The following is a 20,775-nucleotide window of genomic DNA, read 5'->3' as shown; positions in this document are numbered from 1 at the left end:
AATGATAAAATGATTTCAATATGAATCCAAGGCAGATCTTTCAACATCACAGTCATCCAAGATTATGCACCAACCACCAATGCTAAAGACACTGAAATTGACCAATTCTATGAAGGCTTATAACACCTTCTAGAACTGACACCAAAGAGAGATGTTCTTCTCATTATAGGGGATTGGAATGCTAAAGTAGGGAGTCAAGAGATAAAAGGAACAACAGGTAAATTTGGCCTTGGAGTTCAAAACGAAGCAGGGCAAAGGCTAATAGAGTTTTGTCAAGAGAACAAGCTGGTCATCACAAACACTCTTTTCCAACAACACAAGAGGCCAGATGAGCAATAGCGAAATCAGATTGATTATGTTCTCTGCAGCCAAAGATGGAGAAGCTCTATACCAGTGGTTCTTAACCTTTGTTACTCGGATGCTTTTGAACTGCAACTCCCAGAAACCCCAGTCAGGACAGCTGGTGGTGAAGGCTTCTGGGAGTTGCAGTCCAAAACTCCTGAGTAACCCAAGGTTAAGAACCAGTGCTCTATACAGTCAGCAAAAGCAAGACCTGGAGCTGATTGTGGCTCTGATCATCAGCTTCTTATAGCAAAACTCAAACTTAAACTGAAGAAAGTAGGAAAAATCACTGGACTAGTCAGGTATAATCTGAATCAGATCCCTTATGAATACACAGTGGAAGTGAAGAACAGATTTAAGGAACTCGATTTGGTGGACAGAATGCCGGAAGAACTATGGACAGAGGCTCGTAACATTGTACAGGAAGCAGCAACAAAAACCATCCCAAAGAAAAGGAAATGCAAGAAAGCAAAGCAGCTGTCCAACAAGGTGTTACAAGTAGCAGAGAAGAGAAGGGAAACAAAATGCAAGGGAGATAGGGAAAGTTACAGAAAATTGAATGCAGACTTCCAAAGAATAGCAAGGAGAGACAAGAGGGCCTTCATAAATAAACAGTGCAAAGAAATAGATGAAAATAATAGAAAGGGAAAAACCAGAGATCTGTTCAAGAAAACTGGAGATATTAAAGGAACATTTTGTGCAAAGATGGACATAAAGAACAAAAATGGTAGAGACCTCACAGAAGCAGAAGACATTAAGAAGAGGTGGCAAGAATTCACAGAGGAATTATACCAGAAAGATCTGGATGTCCCAGACAACCTAAATAGTGTGGTTGCTGACCTTGAGCCAGATATCCTGGAGAGTGAAGTCAAATGGGCCTTAGAAGGCATGGCTAACAACAAGGCCAGTGGAGGTGATGGCATTCCAGTTGAACTATTTAAAATCTTAGATGACATTGTTAGAGTGCTACACTCAATATGTCAGCAAGTTTGGAAAATTCAGCAGTGACCAGAGGATTGAAAAAGATCAGTCTACATCCCAATCCCAAAGAAGGGCAGTGCCAAAGAATGCTCCAACTACCGTACAATTGCACTAGCCAGGTTATGCTCAAAATCCTACAAGACAGGCTTCAGCGGTATATGGACTGAGAACTCAAAGCTGGATTTCGAAGGGACAGAGGAACTAGAGACCAAATTCCTAACATGCACTGGATTATGGAGAAAACCAGAGAGTTCCAGAAAAACATCTACTTCTGCTTCGTTGACTACGCAAAAGCCTTTGACTGTGTGGCCCACAGCAAACTATGGCAAGTCCTTAAAGAAATGGGAGTGCCTGACCACCTTATCTACAGTACCTCCTGAGAAATCTATATGTGGGACAGGAAGCAATAGTTAGAACTGAATATGCAGATGATCCCTATCTGATGGCAGAAAGTGAGGAGGAATTAAAGAACCTCTTAATGAGGGTGAAAGAGGAGAGCACAAAAATGGTCTGAAGCTCAGCATAAAAAAAAACTGAGATCATGGCCACTGGTCCCATCACCTCCTAGCAAATAGAATGGGAAAATATGGAGGCAGTGACAGATTTTACTTTCTTGGGCTCCATGATCACTGCAGATGGGAACAGCAGCCACGAAATTAAAAGACTCCTGCTACTTGGGAGGAAAGCTATGACAAACCTTGACAGCATCTTAAAAAGGAGACACATCACCTTGCTGACAAAGGTCCACATAGTCAAAGCTATGTTTTTTTCAGTAGTGTTGTATGGAAGTGAGAGCTGGACCATAAAGAAGGCTGACTGCTGAAGAATTGTTGCTTTAGAATTGTGGTGCTGGAGGAGGCTTTTGAGAGTCCCCTGGACTGCAAGGAGATCAAATGTATCCATTCTGAAGGAAGTCAATCTTCACTGGAAGGACAGATCCTGAAGCTGAGGCTTCAATACTTTGGCCATCTCATGAGAAGAGAAGACTCCCTGGAAAAGAAGCTGATGTTGGGAAAGTGTGAAGGCAAGAGGAGAAGGGGATGACAGAGGACGAGATGGCTGGACAGTGTAATTGAAGCTACCAGCATGAATTTGACCCAACTCCGGGAGGCAGTGGCAGATAGGAGAGCCTGGTGTGCTCTGGTCCATGGGGTCACCAAGAGTCAGACAGAACAAATAGACAACAAAATTACGTATAAATGAGTGAGAAAATACTGTAAGGCATGGAATGAGGAACTTTGAGAAGGGATTTTATAGGACAGCGATGACAATATGTATGGGCCTGTGCTGCAGGGTCAGAAGACCAAGCAGTCATAAGATCGAATCCACGCGATGGAGTGAGCGCCTGTCGCTTGTCCCAGCTCCCACCAACCTAGCAGTTCGAAAGCATGCAAATGCAAGTAGATAAATAGGTACCACCTCGGTGCGAAGGTAACAGCGTTCCGTGTCTAAGTCGCACTGGCCATGTGACCACGGAAGATTGTCTTCGGACAAACGCTGGCTCTATGGCTTGGAAACGGGGATGAGCACCGCCCCCTAGAGTCGAACACGACTGGACAGAATTGTCAAGGGGAAACTTTACCTTTACCTTTACCTTTACACTTGGGTATCTCATTGTGTAACACTTAAAATCTGATTTCTTTCTACAGTATCTGGACAGTCGTCAGAACAGTACAGCTGGATCTAACCAAAAGCCTGTCAAGTTAAGCATCCTCTTTCTAACAGCAATCAATTCAGTGTTTCCCCGCATGGCCCACAAGCCAGGCATGAAGGCAACACCTTTTCTCAGTCACTGGGATACAGACATGCCTTCAGGGTACTAGAAATGGATAGCAGCTTCTCAACTGATTTTCAATCAGTGCTCTTCTCACTTCTGTCCCAATACTGCATGGAAGGAGAATCTGTCTGCATCTAGGATGTGTAGGGAGATTACTGCTCTTTTTGTCCTGGAGCAAACAGAAAATTTAAAGGAAAGTCCCCCATTTGGTCTGGAAAGGCCCCAAGACTCCTCAGCGGCAGACTACATTTGAGCTCACAGTCTCGGTTTTCCCCCCCTTTTGGTCTGGTTTTTGCTACCACCGTGGTCTGGCTTACACACAGGGTTGGCGGGGAATGTGAACCAAGGAGAGAGGCTGCTCTCTCTCTCTCTGTGTGTGTGTGTGTGTGTGAGAGAGAGAGAGAGGGGGGGGGTTGCTGGAGGCGAGGTGGCGGGAGACAGGATGGTGTGGTCTCTATTCTCCCTCCCACTGCCCTCATAAATTAGCGGGCTGAGCCTGTAAGCGGCCCGTAAAAAGAAGGGAAAGGAAAATCCTGGGAACGCATGAAAAAATACAGTATATTCGATAGCTCAGTGGACAAACTTTTAAGAAGAAAGCTTGGGACTTAGAAAAGGCTCCGAAATTCCTGAAGGAGGCTTCCATCAAGCGGGAGTGGGAGGGGAGCAAGGCTGCGTCTCCACCGGGAAGGCGCCCAGAGGGACCACCTCAGCTTCCCTGAAGCAGCAGCAGCAGCCCCCCCCCCTTCGGCGCCCTGTGCCAAAGTGTGTGTGTGTGGGGGGGAGTAGTGGAGGAAGGAGGCGGGTGCGGGGAGCGCCTCGGTAGGCTTTGTCGGCGGGAAGCGGGCGAAGGGGAGGAGCGGCCCAGGGGAGCCCCCACGGCTTGCTCCGGGTCCCTCCCTCGTCCGCCTGCTCCCGGCTCTCACTTCGGCAAGCCTTGAAGCGGGAGCAGGACGTCTCGGCCGCGGCCGAACATGAAGAGCCCTTCGGTCTGCTTGGCTGTTTTGCTGGCGGTGGGGGCGCGCTTCGGCCTCGCATACCAAGGTAAGGGGAGCCGAGAGCGAAGGAAGGAAGGAAGGAAGGAAGGAAGCGGGGTGAGGGTGGAGGGCAGGAGTAAGCGGGTGTGGGTTGGGTTGGGGTGCGGTGAGGGGGAAACACCTCAAGTCCCAACATGCGCTTCCAAAGAGCCCTGGAGGAAAAGGAGGAAGAGGAACGTGGTGAAAAGTTTCCGAAGAAGGAGCAGAGCTTGTCCTATGTGTGGGGTGTAGCGCTCCGGCAAAACGAGGATCACTTCAAATGAGGGGCATCTGGAAGCCCTGGAGCCAGGAGAGGTCCTAGTCCTGGAAGGCATATGAGAGCTACGTAGCTGCGGGAAAGCATTTAAAATTAGAAGCCTGTGGGTGCTGGCTGCCTTTTCTTGGTGGGCGAGTATGCCAGAACGGCATGTCAGCAACCACCGGTGAAAGGCTTCCTCGTGTCAGTGGCCTGTGTCTCCAGCCCAGTCATCTGTAAACACACCTACAAGGCATCCGTGTGCCTACCAGCTTTGCCATACACACTAGACGGGGGTACTTCGGGCTTTCTAAGACTGCCCTTTAATGGGTTAAGTACTTGCATGGGCTTCTGATCTGTCCCGATCCATGTGTCTACCCCCAGATACAAATTAATGTGTTGTCTGTCCCTCAGTTTATAGGTGATGCTTGGTGTGGAGTGGTGAATTTGGAAGTGCTGGTAGCTATTATGACAGTCCCCACAGTCAGCCCTGTCTCCCATAACAAGAGTCCAAAACCGCAGGCAGGCTATAGGTTGGTTGTATTTGCCAGCAAGGAGCAATTTAATTGTAAATTTAATTATTCTTAATTGTCCTTCAGGAATAAACCACATTCAAATGCTTGGCACCACAGTGAAAATAATTTCTAAAAACGTACTGTTTCTGGGAAAATCTGTTTCTTCCCCAATTACTATGATGATTGCAGCTAAGTTTAGATGGAATAGTGAAACATGTCTATCCTTTAGGCCTTTCAAAAATGTGCCTGGTGTCTCATTTTAAACTGAGTATCAGAAAATAGCAATTTCCATGGTGTGCTTAAAGCTGAATCCTGTGCACCATGATACATGTCATTAGCTTGACATGTGCTGGAAGTTAATATTTCATTTGCCTGAGTGTGTGAATAAACCCCAATTATTAATGTCTTTTTGGTTCAAAATAGCTGCGATCTGTTGATGATTAATATTAAAGGTAAAGTCCATTGGGTCAAAAATCTAGTCTGGGTCTTGTTGGTTTACTTGGTTATGGACAGAGTTCAAATCCTTGTCTGGGTGGCCATGAGAAAGCCAGTGTCTCTCCGGGTCAAATTGGGAATTCTGTTAGATGGGAACTCTATAATGGTTTACTCCAAAGCAGTTGTTTATTATCTGTGATATGTGATGTTACCTGAAGTCTAACTTTGGGTCTGGAATAATGCTGCTTTGAAACCCTTTCTTGGGTTTTTAAAGCATTAAAAATTAACATCATGGTAGAACAATGAAAAGTAATCTTGAGGGATATCAATAGAGGAAGATACAAGAATCAGTAAAATACATGCAAAATTATTTGTTTGTTTAAGAGTGTCACATGGATTGTAATGGTTGTATTACATTCTTTATGATGAGGTTGACGGTGCCCTGGTTTCAGTGCTGGCCAGTGGACACCCAGTGTGCTTTGACTCCCCCCCCCCGCTAATTAGTCCTCTGCTTTTGTTCAAATTTCTGTTTGTTGACATGGGAGTGCATAAATCTGGCACATACTTATCCACTTCTGCTTTTGCAACTCCTGCAGGACATAAAGTGAGGTTTGATCTGAGATACCAGTCAGCTTGCTGCCATCTCTCATTCCAGAGTCGCTTTTGAGAGCAGAAGCGTGCACATAGGCCATGTGTGAGAGAATGAATTCAGTATTCTCAGCTAGTAGGCTCCAGCTTTGTCTGTTTCCCTTGGAAGTCAAATTTTCAAAGTTAGCTGTTTTTAGCAGAAATGCAGTGTTGGGGGAGGTTGGTAAAATGATACAATATATTCCAGTTTGGAGGAATCTAATTTAACACAGTTTACACAGTAAGAATTCTAGTGTTTCATCCACTTTCTGATGGCGACTGTGTCTTGTCACTTGCTGCTAGTAAAAAAAAAACTCATCAAAAGGACTATCTTACAGTATATGAGAAAAAAGTCAGTATATGAGAAAAATTCATGAAAACTTATACTCTTAAATTAAACATGGAGTAACTAAACAACCTTAAGACACTTTCAAAAGGAAATTGAAATCTGGGTTTCCCCAAACATAGTTTATTTTCTTGTTGCTTACTGAAATAAAAATTTCTTTACAGGAGCATCACTATGGAGATAACCCTATCATCTTCAGCAGTCTAACTTCAGATGAAGATGGGGTCTGGATTAATGCTCCATTAAAAAAATACTAGGGTGCAGCAAAGCTTATGTAAGAGAAGATGCTTTATGAGACCAAACTGTTTTCTAAAGGCTTAAACCAGCACTTTTAATTGTTCCTAGAAACAAAGTTTTGTTGTTGTTTTTGACCATCATGTGCTCCCTTTCGGTTCCTCTTGTAAAGAAGCAAACTTTTGATGCCTAACTAAACTAACAGTGCTTCCAGTATTCATTGGAAGGAGAGAGCCTGAAGCTGAGGCTCCAATACTTTAGCCATCTCATGAGAAGACTCCGTGGAAAAGACGATGGGAAAATGTGAAGGCAAGAGGAGAAGGGGACGACAGAGGACGAGATGGTTGGACAGCGTCATCAAAGCTACCAGCATGAATTTGACCAAACTCTGGGAGGCAGTGGAAGACAGGAGGGCCTGGCATGCTCTGGTCCATGGGGTCACGAAGAGTTGGACACAACAACTAAACAACAACAAAACTAACAGAAAGTTCTAAACAATCCTGAAAAGTGGCTTCAAATGGAAATTTAAAGGGGCATGTATTACAGTAGCCATTTTACTTTGTACAACTAGACTCAGCTAGAATTACAAAAGATAGTAAAAATGGATCTATCCCTGAAACTCCAAATGATGTCTCTGCTTTTTAAGATACTGTCAAGGTTTGTCATCTCTTTCCTCCCCAGAAGCAGGCGTCTTTTAATTTCGTGTCTGCTGTCACCATCTGCAGTGATCATAGAGCCCAAGAAAGTCAAATCTGTCACTGCCTCCATATCTTCCCCTTCTATTTGCCAGGAGGTGATGGCACCAGTGGCCATGATCGTAGTTTTTTTGATGTTGAATTTCAGACTGGTTTTGCACTCTCTTCTTTCACCCTCATTAAGAGGTTTTTTAATTCCTCCTCACTTTCTGCCATCAGAGTGGTATTATCTGCATATCTGAGGTTGTTGATATTTCTTCTGGCAATCTTAATTCCGGTTTGGGATTCCTCCAGCCTTTCACATGATGTATTCTGCATATAAGTTAAATAAGCAGGGAGACAATATACAGCCTTGTTGTACTCCTTTCCCAATTTTGAACCAATCAGTTGTTCCATATCCAGTTCCAACTGTTGCTTCCTGTCCCACTTATAGGTTTCTCAGGAGATAGATAAGGTGGTGAGGCACTCCCATTTCTTTAAGGACTTGCCATAGTTTGCTCTGGTCCACACAGTCAAAGGCTTTTAAGACTATCTAAGTGAGGACAAGCCTACTGTGTAAGGACTGTGAGAGGGACGCATAACTGACATCATACTGGAGACGTTTTGCCTGGAAGCTGTATGTGCCGACAAAGTATATTCTGCTACCCTCTCTTCTAGATCAGTCCTGTCATTGAATATTTTCTTCAAAGCTCCTAGTCAGTTGTGTAGGATTTAATTTTCCCTTACTTTGCCTACTATTTATATCCCCTGTAAAGTCCATTGTTCTCTCCAGCCCACCAAGGGTTAAAATTGACTTGGCTTTTATAGATTGTTGTATATGATCTTAGCCACTCTAAATCTGACCAGCATTCTGAGATATTTTATAAAGTTGGTGCTTGCTTTGTCCACATGAATTCAAATGCAAAGGAACAGTCCAGTCCAGGAGAATCTTCTATATTCATAAATGTTGATTTCTCTCTTACATCCTGGCTAAAATAAAACTATAGTCACTGCTCCTTAATAAGGGGAGAAATTCTGCTGTACTAGAGAACTTTAGTAAGGAACATTGTTTGGCTGAAGATAACAGACTTTTAATGGTTATAGTTATGTAGTTCTTTGCAAAAGTCTTCCTCTCACACCCTCCTGCCAACTCCTTAAAATTTTGGCCATTTCTGTTTTTCCGCAACGTTTCCAAAAGTCTTGGCTGAATTGTTGAGGAGCTTTTCCTTGGGACATCTTGGCAGCCTGTCCTCACTCAGAACATGTCTACTGTATTGCATTTTTTAAAAAAGGTTCAACTTTTGTTATTTTCCAACTCTTATTTTCCGCATGTTACTTTCTGTTCTTGGTGTAGAACTAGGTAACATCCAAAATATAACATTTTCTAGTTAGTGCATTATCATGGAAGTATTGGCAGCATTGCTACAATTTTTTTAATGGAAAAGAAGTATTAATTTTAGAAACAGTATACAGGTTAATTATCTAAAAAGGATTTTTATCATCTTACTTGCCATTTGGGTTGAGCATATCTGTGTCCATCGGTTGCAAGGACATAAAAATATATTTGATCTTTAATATTTTGAAAGCTAAAGTTGAAAACTGTTTTATTTGTCACATTTATTTTTGCTGTTGCATTTGCAGTGTATTATCAAAACTGAAAACACATGTTGGAGTCCACACTCAACTGACTTTCAAAGACTTCCGGAGGAGTCTTTAGGTCTCTGCCTGTCTTCACAAATGCATGAAAGTTCTTATCTGTCACAGGCATTGTGCCATTCAGTGTCCCATGAAAACTGCTTTTATCTTCACTAGCCCAAATCTTTTGATCAGCTTTTTTATTGTTTCAATTACAGTAGTTTTGAAGTCACATTATGTGCTTTCTAATGTTAGAAGCCATAGGCAATGTTTGCTATGTGGCCTTTAGTCTTCTTGGTTGGGAATCTTTAAAAAGGACAAATTTATTGAGACATAGCTTGCATTGTAATGATCAATTATGACTCATAGTCTGAGCAGAGAGAAACTTCCTTACAAAATTAGAAAGAGATCCCCAGCTCATTCACAAGCTGCATGTGGTAATGGTTGACAGAATGTTTCAAAATACCTTTTAACTTTTTTCCTGCTGATCAACATTGCTGGACAAGTTTAGAAGTACAGATCAAATTACCTTAATGTAAACACTTCTTTTCGTACCTTTTCATCTAAAATGAAGCAACTGATAATAAACAGTTTCCTGGCATGGTGCATTAATGTTTGTCAATGGTTTGAAAGGAGGGTGATAAACAGTAATGAAAATGAGGATATCTGTGGAAGTGCTTGTAATGCCAGTGCCAGAGAGGACAGAAAATTGAATGGTTTTGTGCATCCCTAACAGTAATTAATTCTTCTGTTTGTAATGTTCTAAAGATGTATTTTGACAGCTTGATTGAAAATGTAGTGTACCGGATCACTATTGCGAAGGGCTTAATAAATAAATGGCTAATGTTGAGTAATGCACATTTTTCCATTTGGCAAATTTTGATGTAGCAAATGGATTTTTAAACTACTGATATGTGCCAGTTAGCTAAAAATAGATTTGGAGTGATCTCTCAAGGACAAATAATGGCACAGTTGAGATTTTGGTTTGGAAACTTTCCTTAATAACCATTATACATGCTATTTACTTAGTTTCATCCTTTTGCAGTTGATAAAGTATTCCTTCCAGCTCCATGCCTGAACTCAGTCCACAAACCTTTTAAAAACTGTGGCATATATGTAGCTTAAGGAAATACATATCCAAGGTGTTATCACAGATGTCAGTGTGCAGTGTTACACTTATTAAATAATGCACCAAATGCTAGAGTCTTGTGCTTCTTTAGTGGGATTTATATAGTTTTCAAAGGAGTTCCGAATTCTGAATCTTCTTGGAGAATTTCCTCCTGATTATTGATACGTCATGGCCAAAAATACTGGTCCCCTTGCAGTTCTGTCAGAAAATGCAACCCTTTCCTCAGAGTAGACTATGTCTAGATGGGCGGCATATAAATTCAATAAATAAATAAATAAATAAATAAATAAATAAATAAATAAATAAATAAATAAATAAATAAATTTGTTGCAATTGCAAATATTTTGGTACTCACATGTTCATTTCTTTGGTTTGCGTTGGAACAACAACAACGACAACAAAAAACCAGAAGAAAAGTCTCTGGGGTTTCATTTTCTGACAGAATTGTAAGGGTGCCAATATTTTTGGCCATGACTGTATGTGGCACAAGCCTAACTTCCGTATCTCATTTAATATTGATTGCTGACATAAATGCCACATTTTACCCTGGGGACATTATGTTCCAGTTTTGCTCATTGGTCAGTCAGATATAAAAAGTGCTTCAGACATGAAGCCAAACTGTGAATTGCATACATTTCTCTCTGACTTCAGTGTTCCTGTGATATCTGATAAGGATGATGCTTTCATTATCATCAATCTGAACACGTTTTCGTATTGGGAAGTTGACTGATCACAGATTCTCTTGCATTCCAAACAATTTTGAAGTAATTAATCACTTTATGTTGCATTTTCACTGTAGGTTAGTTATGCCATATATTAAAGACAAATTAAAACCTGCAGTGGTAGCAATATAGTAAGTGACCTTTGAGGGTTTTCCTCATATGAAATTCTTCTCTGTGCTTGTAACCAGTGCCCCTGCCCACTTAGAGAGACATTTGTAACAAATGGCTTGAAGGTTATTAGAGACCAGATTTATTATGCTCCTTTTTGTATATATACAAATTGTGTGATCTAAAAGGCATGTTTTCTAAAGGAAAACAATTTTTTTAAAAAAAATCAAAATTAAATGCATGTCTTTTGTTTCTGATTTGGAGACTGGAGAACTGAAATGTTCCCCTGTGAATGAAAAGGCATCTGTGGAAGGTTCGATAATTTGTGAAGCACTTATCAGAGCTCATTGGTACATTATGGAGAATGGTAGCATCTGAATGGATTAGTTCCTGTAAATTTCACTGGAGTAAGATCCATTCCTCCCCTTTCAGGGTGCCTCCGACTGTTGGAACAAATACAAGTAGTTGTTTATTTCACTGTGAGGAGCTCATCAAGAACAGCTTCACTGTGTCTTCCACATGACTTCAATGAACATGGTATTTCTGTAGAGGCAGAAGCCTTATGTAATCCTTTTCTTGAAACCTGTGCAATCAATCAGAAATAAAGCATACTTTCCCGAGCAACCTCTGGAGGAGTATGTAATGCCAGATGCTCATGAAAACATTTTAAAGAACTAGTTCTTGAAAGGATAGCAAGACCATATATTAACTTTTATATAATACATCTAACTGTTCTCTTTATAGTCATTTTGTGCATGGCTCATAGTAATAGCTTAGTTGTATAAATTCGTACTTTATATGTGAAAATGTATTTACAATTTTTCTTGTAAAAAAAATAGTATTCAGGTCCCTTGAGTTCTGCAGATATTTTCATTAGGCTTGTTGATTTTTTAGAAAGCTGAGAATGGAGAGGAGACAAGAGAAAAGTATGAATGCTAAGCCTCGGTAAGGCCAGTTATGCTTCTCTGTCCCAGAATCCAGAGTTGTAACTTGAGGTCTGCAACACAGCAATAGTAATTCATTCATTTTGTGAACTCCATCCTGGACGGGGTGCAAAAACTGGGTTTCATGGCTACAACATTTGGCCTAATGTTTGTGTTTCTTTGTGTTTCCCTCCATCCTTTTTATATCATCAATCCTGAAGAGTTCCAAAAGATGCAACATTTTGCACGCTACTCTGTGACATTTTGGTTGATTCTATTGTCCAATTGTGGATTTTGTTGAAGTGTTTTTCACCTTTATGACTGTGTTTTTATACTTCTAGTGGTTATTTATTTGGCTCAGAAATTGCTTTTTCAAATCAACCAGGTTATACATTTAGAATCATCAGTAAATTAATCCTTTTTTTTGCAAAGCATTAGGTATATGTAAATGTTCTTTCTCATATAAGCATATTTCTGCAAGTTTCTTCTGTGCTTAAAAAAGGTTGTGTAAAAGGAGATGATACATTGTGTTGCTTTTCCAGTGGTTGTAACAAACAAAAAGAGTGTACACCAATAGCCAGCAGTGCCTAGGTATCAAGAAATGACTGTAATGGGCATACTGATTGAACCCTAAACAGTAGGAATACCAACAGGATATGCCAGCAGCATTGGGAAAGGAGAGGACAGATCATACTGGACAGTTGAGCATATACCTTGGGCAGCACTGCCAGGCAAATTGGAACAGCAAATAGCCTGTGCTTGGATGGAATTATTCCAATAGCATGGGGCACAGCAAAATTGAATGAGTGAGCACAATCTTGGAGTGGTGTTGAAAGAATGAAAGAGGCAGAAGGAGGGAGCAGATGACTGAAGCATGGCATACCTAGTACTGTGAGCAGAGTTTCTCTTACTTAAAGATGACTTGAGGAAAGTCCAGCAGTGGTAAATTGACCTTCAGGAAAATAGGTTTTTCTACAGCTCCAGGTTCCAGGCATGCATTGAGTGGATTGACATGTCCTCTGCCTGAGAGAACTTTCTCTGACTGGGCACACCAGTTGATGGGCAGGACAGCAGTCCTATTGCCATCTTGGCCAGACCTTCTCAAACAGACTCCTTCTCAGTCCAATAAAACAAGGGAACTGGTGGGGCAAGTGTACTGGAGGGTCAGGGATAATTTCAGTGGTGCATGCTTCCGCTCAACCTCTTCCTCCCTCATGTCAGATGCATATGTAAGGGGGTGCTGATAAATGAGCTAGGAAGCTATAAATTGCAGGGTGTGTTGGCCAATTTGTCTGTATTCAATGATGCAAAAATCAACTACCTATGATTTTAACTTAACTTTTACTTTACGGTCCAAAGTGAACATGGCGGCACCTCCAGAAAAGTTCAATGTGGAAGAGCTTAGGACCATAATCAAGCTCCTGTTTCTCCAAGGGAAAGGTACAAAGCAGATCCATGATGAAATGTCACAAACTATGGGTGACAGTGGCCCTTCATATGCAACAGTTAAACGTTGGGTTGTCAATTTTAAAACTGGCTATTTCGGTGTTGAAAGTGAGAAACCCAGTGGAAGGCCTGTTTCTGTCTCTGTGCCTGTAAATGTGAAAGCCATCCATGACATGATCATGGAGGACCACTGAATATCATCCAAAAGTATTGCTCTATATATCTGAGAAGATCACGTGAGAGAGTTGGTGCCACAACGACTTGGAAATGAGAAAGCTGGCAGCAAAGTGGATCCCCAAATTTTTAACAACCGAACAAAAGAGGAAACGTGTGGAGTCATCGGTGGCTGTTTTGGAACATTTTGCAAGAAATTAGTCAGATTTCCTGGGCAAACTGGTAACTGGTGATGAGACATGGATCTACTGTTATGATCCTGACACAAAGGAACAGTCTAAGGAATGGAGGCACAGTGGTTCCTCCAGGCCAAAGAAGTTCCGAGTGCAAAGGTCGGTGCAGAAGCAAATGGCAACAGTTTTTTGGGATAAGAAGGGAGTTCTGCTGGTGGACTACCTCCAACAGGGTTCAACCATCAATGCAAAATATTACTGTGCTTTATTGACGAAGTTTAGGCAAAACATCAAGGAAAAACGTCAAAGAAAGCTCTCCAAAGGTGTCATCCTGTTGCATGACAACGCCTTGTCACACACTGCAGGTGAAACAATGGCAAAACTGATGTCCTTAGGCTTTCAAGTGATGCCCCATCCACCCTATTCTCCCAACCTAGCTCCTTCTAACTATTATCTGTTCCCCAAACTCAAAAAACACCTAAAGGGACAACGATTTGTGAGTGTTCTGGAGGAAACCAATGCTGAGTACCTTTTATATTGCCTCTTTACTGTACCAAAATTAATGTATACAGGTTGGGAGTTATTTAAATCTCGTATGCTGCATTCAGTAAGTATGGCTGGGAGGGACCTTTCTGGGTTGGAGTGACTATCAGTCAGTCCAGCAGTAAATAATTGTTCCTTCACTGCCTCTGATTTTCAGCAGAGCCACACCTCTCTGCTTAAGTGTCTTTTCCCTCTCTCTTTTCAGTCACCAGTTGTGCAGTTAGTGTGCAGTTGTGTGAATGTAGTCTGCAGGTGTCTGCTAGAAGCAGGCTGTGAGTCTGTTGAGACCTGTTGCTGTAAGCAGGTTCTTTTGTACAATATACTGTTTTTGATCTGTTCAACTGTGAATAAATAAAACCTTTTATTCTTTCTCTTACCAATGTCTCAGAGTGAGATATTGAGACTGTAAGTCCCAGCTAAGAAGAAAAGGGGGTGGTCTATTCTTGGGAGACTTGAAGCTAATTCTGCTGTGTAAGTCCCTGCACTTCTGCTGCACAACTAGAGGTTTTTAACAAAAAAATTAATACTCTGTAACATAGATGACAAGAGGTTTTCTGGTGTTTTGACTCTTCAATAGAGTTAAACACAGAATGTGCTAAATTTTGGCATATGCACAAAAGAATCACCAAAGGCATATTTCATTCACCACTTTTTGGTATTAACTCATTTTCCTCAGTCAAACTGGTGATGGATATAATTGACATTAATAGTGCCAGCCAGATGATGGGAAATTATTTGCCTTGAATCAATCAGTCACAGATCCTGTCCATTTTTTTTCATAATATATTATTTGGTTTCATGTCCTGCTGTTCCCGACTCATCCAGGTAAACTCAGTTATGTATATTATTTCCTTTTACTTTTATTCTGTTTTGTATCATTAAAGAGGATGCTATTTCCATGGGCCAGAATAGCATCATTCTGTGAAGTGGATGTAACCATCATTTCAGCTGCATAGGCTGTGCTGAATACAGTAGATGTGATTAAGTACAATCACACCTAAACATGCACTTAGAATGACTGTTACATCTGAATACTGCATCTATAGCTGATTGCTCTGATGGCTGATGCACCTTTGAACTGGCTTATAGTGAAATCTTGCTTAAGACTTGCATAAGACCTCAGTTTGTAAAGGAAGTTTCCTATGAGATTAATTGTAGCATTCCTTTGCGGTATATAGTGGATAATAATTAGACTTCGTTTGGATTAAACATCTCTAAATCCATAGTTCCACCAATTCCACTATAAACTGATTTTCCTGCAAGTCTAATAAACATAAATGCTTATGCAGTTCATTTTGCTCTAGGATGTTTCTTTACATCCTAGGTCCCTTTTTGCTCATCTTTGCAAGAGCTCCCTTTATGCTTTTTAGAAGTACTATATTTCTTTTCTTGCTGCAGTTGTTTCTCTTTTGTTTTCTATTGTAGGATCAGGATACTCGCCCCTAGAAGATGATGAAGATGTGTATGACCGCAATAGATACAAAGGTGAATGCTTTGCTTATATACTAATGAGGATCACCTGTTGGCAAGAGAGCTTTTTTCTTTTCCTGCTTGGAGCATGAAGCCTTAGGGTATGTCTGTACTGGCCCCTTTTTGCACAATTTATTTTATTATATGCTGCTAGAAGCTTATGCAGTTTGTACATATCATCACGGATGATCAGAATTTGCACTCTAATACTCTGCTGCCTGTTGAGGCAGATTTAGCACTTGGAGGGTCATTCTGACAGCGGAACCCTGCTCTAAAATTGCCACAAGATTGCCTGCTTATTGGCTGGTTTTAGTCCATGTCAAAAAAATACATTATCTTCAACAATTATCTCCTGCTTTTCTATAAACTATCCAAAGAAGCTTGAATATTTTGTATCTCGTAAAACAGGATTGTGTATGATTCACATGTTCATGTTTTTATTCACAGGCATGCTATTTTAATAATATACCTTGCTTCAATATTTGATCCTCCTTATCTTGCTCCTATATCTGCCTGTTTGGCAGGCTTACAAGTGTCTCTTTCTCCATCAGAGAAATATCATTTGTTCTGCACGTGTACAGCCATATGTAAAATGGCTCTGATGGGCAGATGTGAGAATCTGGCATGGTTTTAAAGAACAAGAAAGTACCCCCACCTCCACACAGTGTAAAAAGTGTCTTGATATTTAGGAGAACTGAAATGATCTGCTTTAGAATGGGCAGATGAAACCCTTATATACTTACTACAGCAAAAAAAAAAAAAAGATTGACCAACATAATGTATGGTATTTGTTTGGGAGCCTTATCTGTATATCTTGTTCATGAGAATGTATATTTGTATACCGAGTATATGGATAGGGTTTGGAATGATATTAAGCTAGGTGCAGTGGACGTATGCTAAGTAGATTCACAGTTTTAAAGTCGCAAGGCCTCATGTAAGCTGGATTTAGCCATTCTCCAAGCAGTTCTCATACTTACTGCCTATCATGAGGTTTCTAACACTCAGATTGCTATTTTAGAGATCAAGAAGCCAACCCATATTAAGGAAAAAATTAGTTGCATTCTTCCTATCTTCATGTCTCTAATTTCTACCTGTGAGGAGCACATGGGCTTGATTCCCACCTACCCGCACCCCATATGGTTGTCCTAAAATGAAAATTATGGTAATTACTATGCAATCCTAATAATTTAAATGGAATTTCATAGCCTATGTACTAATTTCCTAAGAAGCAGATGTGTTAGTCTATCTCAGCATGTTGGGGGTGAGATTTTTTTTAATGGGGGCACCAAAATATTAAGTATTATATATATATGGGGGGGGGGAGCTTCTTTTTTATTTTGCCAATATTCATAGCTTTCATTAAACCATTCTTAATAAAGTTAATCAGTAGCATCCAAGGGTCAATTGTTTGAGTATTGGTAAGTTTGAGACATACATATTTATTTTCTTTCAGTTCATTTTAGTGTCTTGTTTAACTTCTGTACCCCTCTGCCTTAGTCTGAAATATAGAAATTGATACATTAAAATGGAACTGTGTCACACCCAGATAATTGAAGTAGCTTACAGTGGGGTCTTGACTTGAGAACTTAATCCGTATTGGAAGGCGGTCTCAAGTCAAAAAGTCTGTAAGTCAAGTCTCCATTGACCTACAGTGCATTGAAAACTGATTAATCCCGTAACAGGCCGTTTTTGTTCCATTTTGGTTTTTTCTGGTCTGTAAGTCAAATCTCAGTCTGCAAGTCAAACCTAAATTTTGCGGCCAGAGAAGTCTGTAACTCAAAAAGTCTGTAAGTCAAGCCGTCTGTAAGTCAAGGGTCCACTGTATAATGAACTGTAAATGGGTGAATGGTGGTGGATGTCACTTCCAATGGAAAGGAAATGAGTAACAACCTTTTTGCCAGATGGAACTGGAAGAAATTAAACATTCCTTGGTATTGTTGTCAGCAGAAGTTCAGGCACAAAAGTTTTCCCAGAAGCATCCTAGCACTGTAAAACTCAGAACTTGGGGAAGGCATATCGCATTAATAATGACTATTCCCCACTCATCTGTCGTCTGCAAGGTGTGACTACTTCAGTCTTGCCTGGATACAACTTTGGTTAATTCACTTGCTTTTAAACCCTCTTTTTAGCCAGACTGAGTGTCAGAGGTTTTTTTTCCCAAACTGGGAGTTAGTTGTTGGACTTCAGCTGCCATCTGCCACAGACAGTATAGCTAATGGTGAGGGATGGAGGATGTTGCAGTCCAGCAGTAATCTGGAGTGGTGCATGTTGCACAGCCCTGATTAGAGTAACCATAAAATTACTGATACAAGCTTGCATTCTATCAGCTGGAGCCACACCGAGAGCCCTAATATGGATTATCTCATCCCTGCTCACTGTAAGGGTGGTGGTGGGGGGAGGATACAGTTTCTAGTTACATATTTAGGGTAATAGCTGCTTCATCCTTTGACATAAATGCATAGAGTTGCAAAATTAGGCTTGATGGATAGGAGTAATATGGTCCAGAATTTAATCTAAATCTTCATAATTGTCATAGCAAGGAACCTGCTAGGATTTAGGGCTGAATTTGGATAGATTCAGAATTATTATTTAATTTAACTTACATGCTGCCCAAACTACCCAAAGGTCTCTGGGTGGCTTACAACAATTTGAATTCAGTAAAAAGATAAAAACAATTAAAATACAGTTAAAAATAAATGGTGAATTTATTAAAGTTATTTAATTTAATTTATTAGATTTAAATGAGCACATATGTCACACAAACATATACATAGTTTTATCTTAGGTAGTTGTCATGTCAGACTACTTGATTGTTAAATAGTTCTAAGTGTTTTGATCATGAAGACAGTGCCTTCTCCATTTTTGCATTGCAACTGCCAGAATCTGCCACCTTTACTTTACTTTAATTAGATTTATACCCCATCCCTGTAGACCAGGTCTACTCAGAGTGGCTTACATACATAAAACATAACAAACAACATCTTAAAGCATTAAAATATCAAAATTTTAACACCCAAGAGATTCTGGAAGTTGTGGGCTAAAAAATAATGTTTCCAAGCTCTACCCAACTTTAGCATTTTTATCTGGTCCTGCTAGTATAATAACCCACAGCAGTGCTTGGGACAAATTTTATATGGTTAATCTATAAGAGCTTGCAATATTCTAAAAAATATATGAGCTTGTATCTCAGTGGCAATTCTACCAGTCTTAAATGCATGCTGTTTTTGAAAAGCAGAATTATTTACTAAGGAGCTAATCTTATTAAAGCAAAAAACCACACCATTTCAATGAGATGAACATTTGAAAATTCATTATTTTCTGCAACAGAGTGGGTTGGGAGACATATCCATACTCAAGGTAGGAAGAAGGAATTTTATATGGAAGCTGGTTAGACTTTGTGATTCATACACAAAATGCTTTTTGGTTCACTGCAATCTAGATTGTTTGTGAACCAACCATTCTTATAGACATGTTTTCACAGAATGGCAAACCAGAGTCCTATAGAATTCTGGCATGCTAGTGTACACTGACTGACTGCTTGTTCCTACTGCAAGAAGCAGCTGCTAAACAGCCACCAGCTATGATATTGTGCTGTCTGAGCCTAGTTGTTGGGAAAGAAGAAAGCAAGGATGCCGGGGTTTGACATCACAATAAGGGAAGCATGGATGGAAGGGCTGCCATGTGTTCAGTTGTTCATGTTTACGTTGGGAGAAAGCGGCAAGCAATAACACGATGACATGTCCTCATTCATCAATGATAAGCCAGAATTGTACAGAATTCTGGCTTGTTGTTACATGAGAACATTTCCACTGCTTGATCCTGTGGTTCAGGTTCAGCAGCAATTGCACAAGCAGCAAAAAGCACTATAACGTTATATATGCTCATTGGAGAGTACAATTGTTGTCTTGCTGACATGTTACAAAGATATCCTTTAATTTATATGAGCTAATTCTGCTACCTAGATAACCAGTAAGCAAACCATGTGAGAATCTCTGCTTGCTTGGTATCTTCCATGCATAGATTCTTCCTTGCATGCCTGACTCTTTTTTTTAATACACCTGTTTTTGTGGCTCAGATTTAAATGTGTGACATTGGGCTTATAAGAAAAATGTGCTTCTGTGAAATTCCTGTGCCTGGGCTGCTTTCGCTGTGTATGCAAGGTAGGCGCATATATCCAGCATATATATACAGCATATATTCAAATATTTTACCACAGAACCAGTATCAAATTTTACATTATTTTCACTTGGCTATGTGGCTCAAAGTAAAACATTGTAAGACTAGCTTATTCTAAACATACAGGCTTAAAATAGTAGATTACTGCTTGCCAAACTGAGCTTTTCTTAGCATAGAATTCAGTTAACTGCTGTTTTGTTTTGTTTTTTAAAAGCAGGGAGTACATAGCTCATGTGGCAACCATTGTCTTACAGAAAAACATTTTGTGAAATAAGAGAACAACACCACAGGGTTATGCATGTCTATTCAGAAGTAAGTCCCATTGTTCACTGGGACTTACTTCTCAGTGAACTAATTCCCACTCACCTCCATGTAGGTATGTGGGTGAGTACAGAGTTTCATTGTAAGACATGTACATATTAGGCTAAATAAACAAATAGCATTTACTTATGTTTGGTCAAAATCCCATTGTTACTTTTCTTCTTGGGGGGGGGAGGATCTTTTTAACCGTCCACACGGTGGCAGACTGAATCCACAAGCCAATCTTTATTTGCTTCTCTCATTGCCATTTTTCCTTTGATTTCATTGGTTCAAGATTTAAATGCAGAATTTAATGCAAAATCACATGTCATACAGAAAGCAAGTGCCTTTAGTTTAGCAACGCTGAATCTTGCGTGCATGATTACATTTTCTTCTGTGCTGTTTTATATTCTCCATTTTATTTTAATAAATTCCAGTCTAGCTCCACAGTTAAAAAAAATGATACTTGAAGTACTTCTTTAGCAGCTTTCCCCCCCCCTTATTCATAAAATACTTCAGACACGCCTGTTTCTTTTCCTCTTTTAGATACACCATGGTGCTCTCCTCTCAAGGTGAAACATGGCTATGCAAGCTGTAGAAACCCTCACGGAGGGTATTACAAAAACGCCTTGGGGACAAAATGTGACATTCGTTGCCAGAAGGGATATGAACTGCATGGTCCTCAGGAGCTTATTTGTCAATCAGATAAACGCTGGTCTGGGAAAGTTGTGTGCAAACGTGAGTGCCTCACACATCATCTGAAGATCCATTTCACT

General features: G+C 40.4%; 1 protein-coding gene across 3 annotated transcripts in view; it reads left to right on the top strand.

Moving 5' to 3' along the window:
• The first annotated feature begins 3,935 nt into the window (after positions 1-3,935).
• Positions 3,936-20,775, top strand: part of SRPX (sushi repeat containing protein X-linked) — a 32,809-nt gene continuing 15,969 nt past the window's right edge. The window contains exons 1-3 of one of the 3 annotated variants that reach the window (XM_020777679.3): positions 3,936-4,141; positions 15,479-15,538; positions 20,546-20,737. In XM_020777679.3, the coding sequence (XP_020633338.3) occupies positions 4,072-4,141; positions 15,479-15,538; positions 20,546-20,737 (322 nt within the window). In that variant the 5' untranslated portion in view covers positions 3,936-4,071. Of the gene's footprint in view, positions 4,142-15,478; positions 15,539-19,616; positions 19,684-20,545; positions 20,738-20,775 lie in introns of those variants that run through there. The other 2 variants (XM_020777682.3, XM_020777680.3) reach the window with 2 other exon arrangements.

This window comes from Pogona vitticeps, chromosome 3 (genome assembly GCF_051106095.1).
Source record: "Pogona vitticeps strain Pit_001003342236 chromosome 3, PviZW2.1, whole genome shotgun sequence".
Lineage (NCBI taxonomy): Eukaryota > Metazoa > Chordata > Lepidosauria > Squamata > Agamidae > Pogona > Pogona vitticeps.
This window is presented reverse-complemented; position numbering and strand designations above follow the sequence as displayed.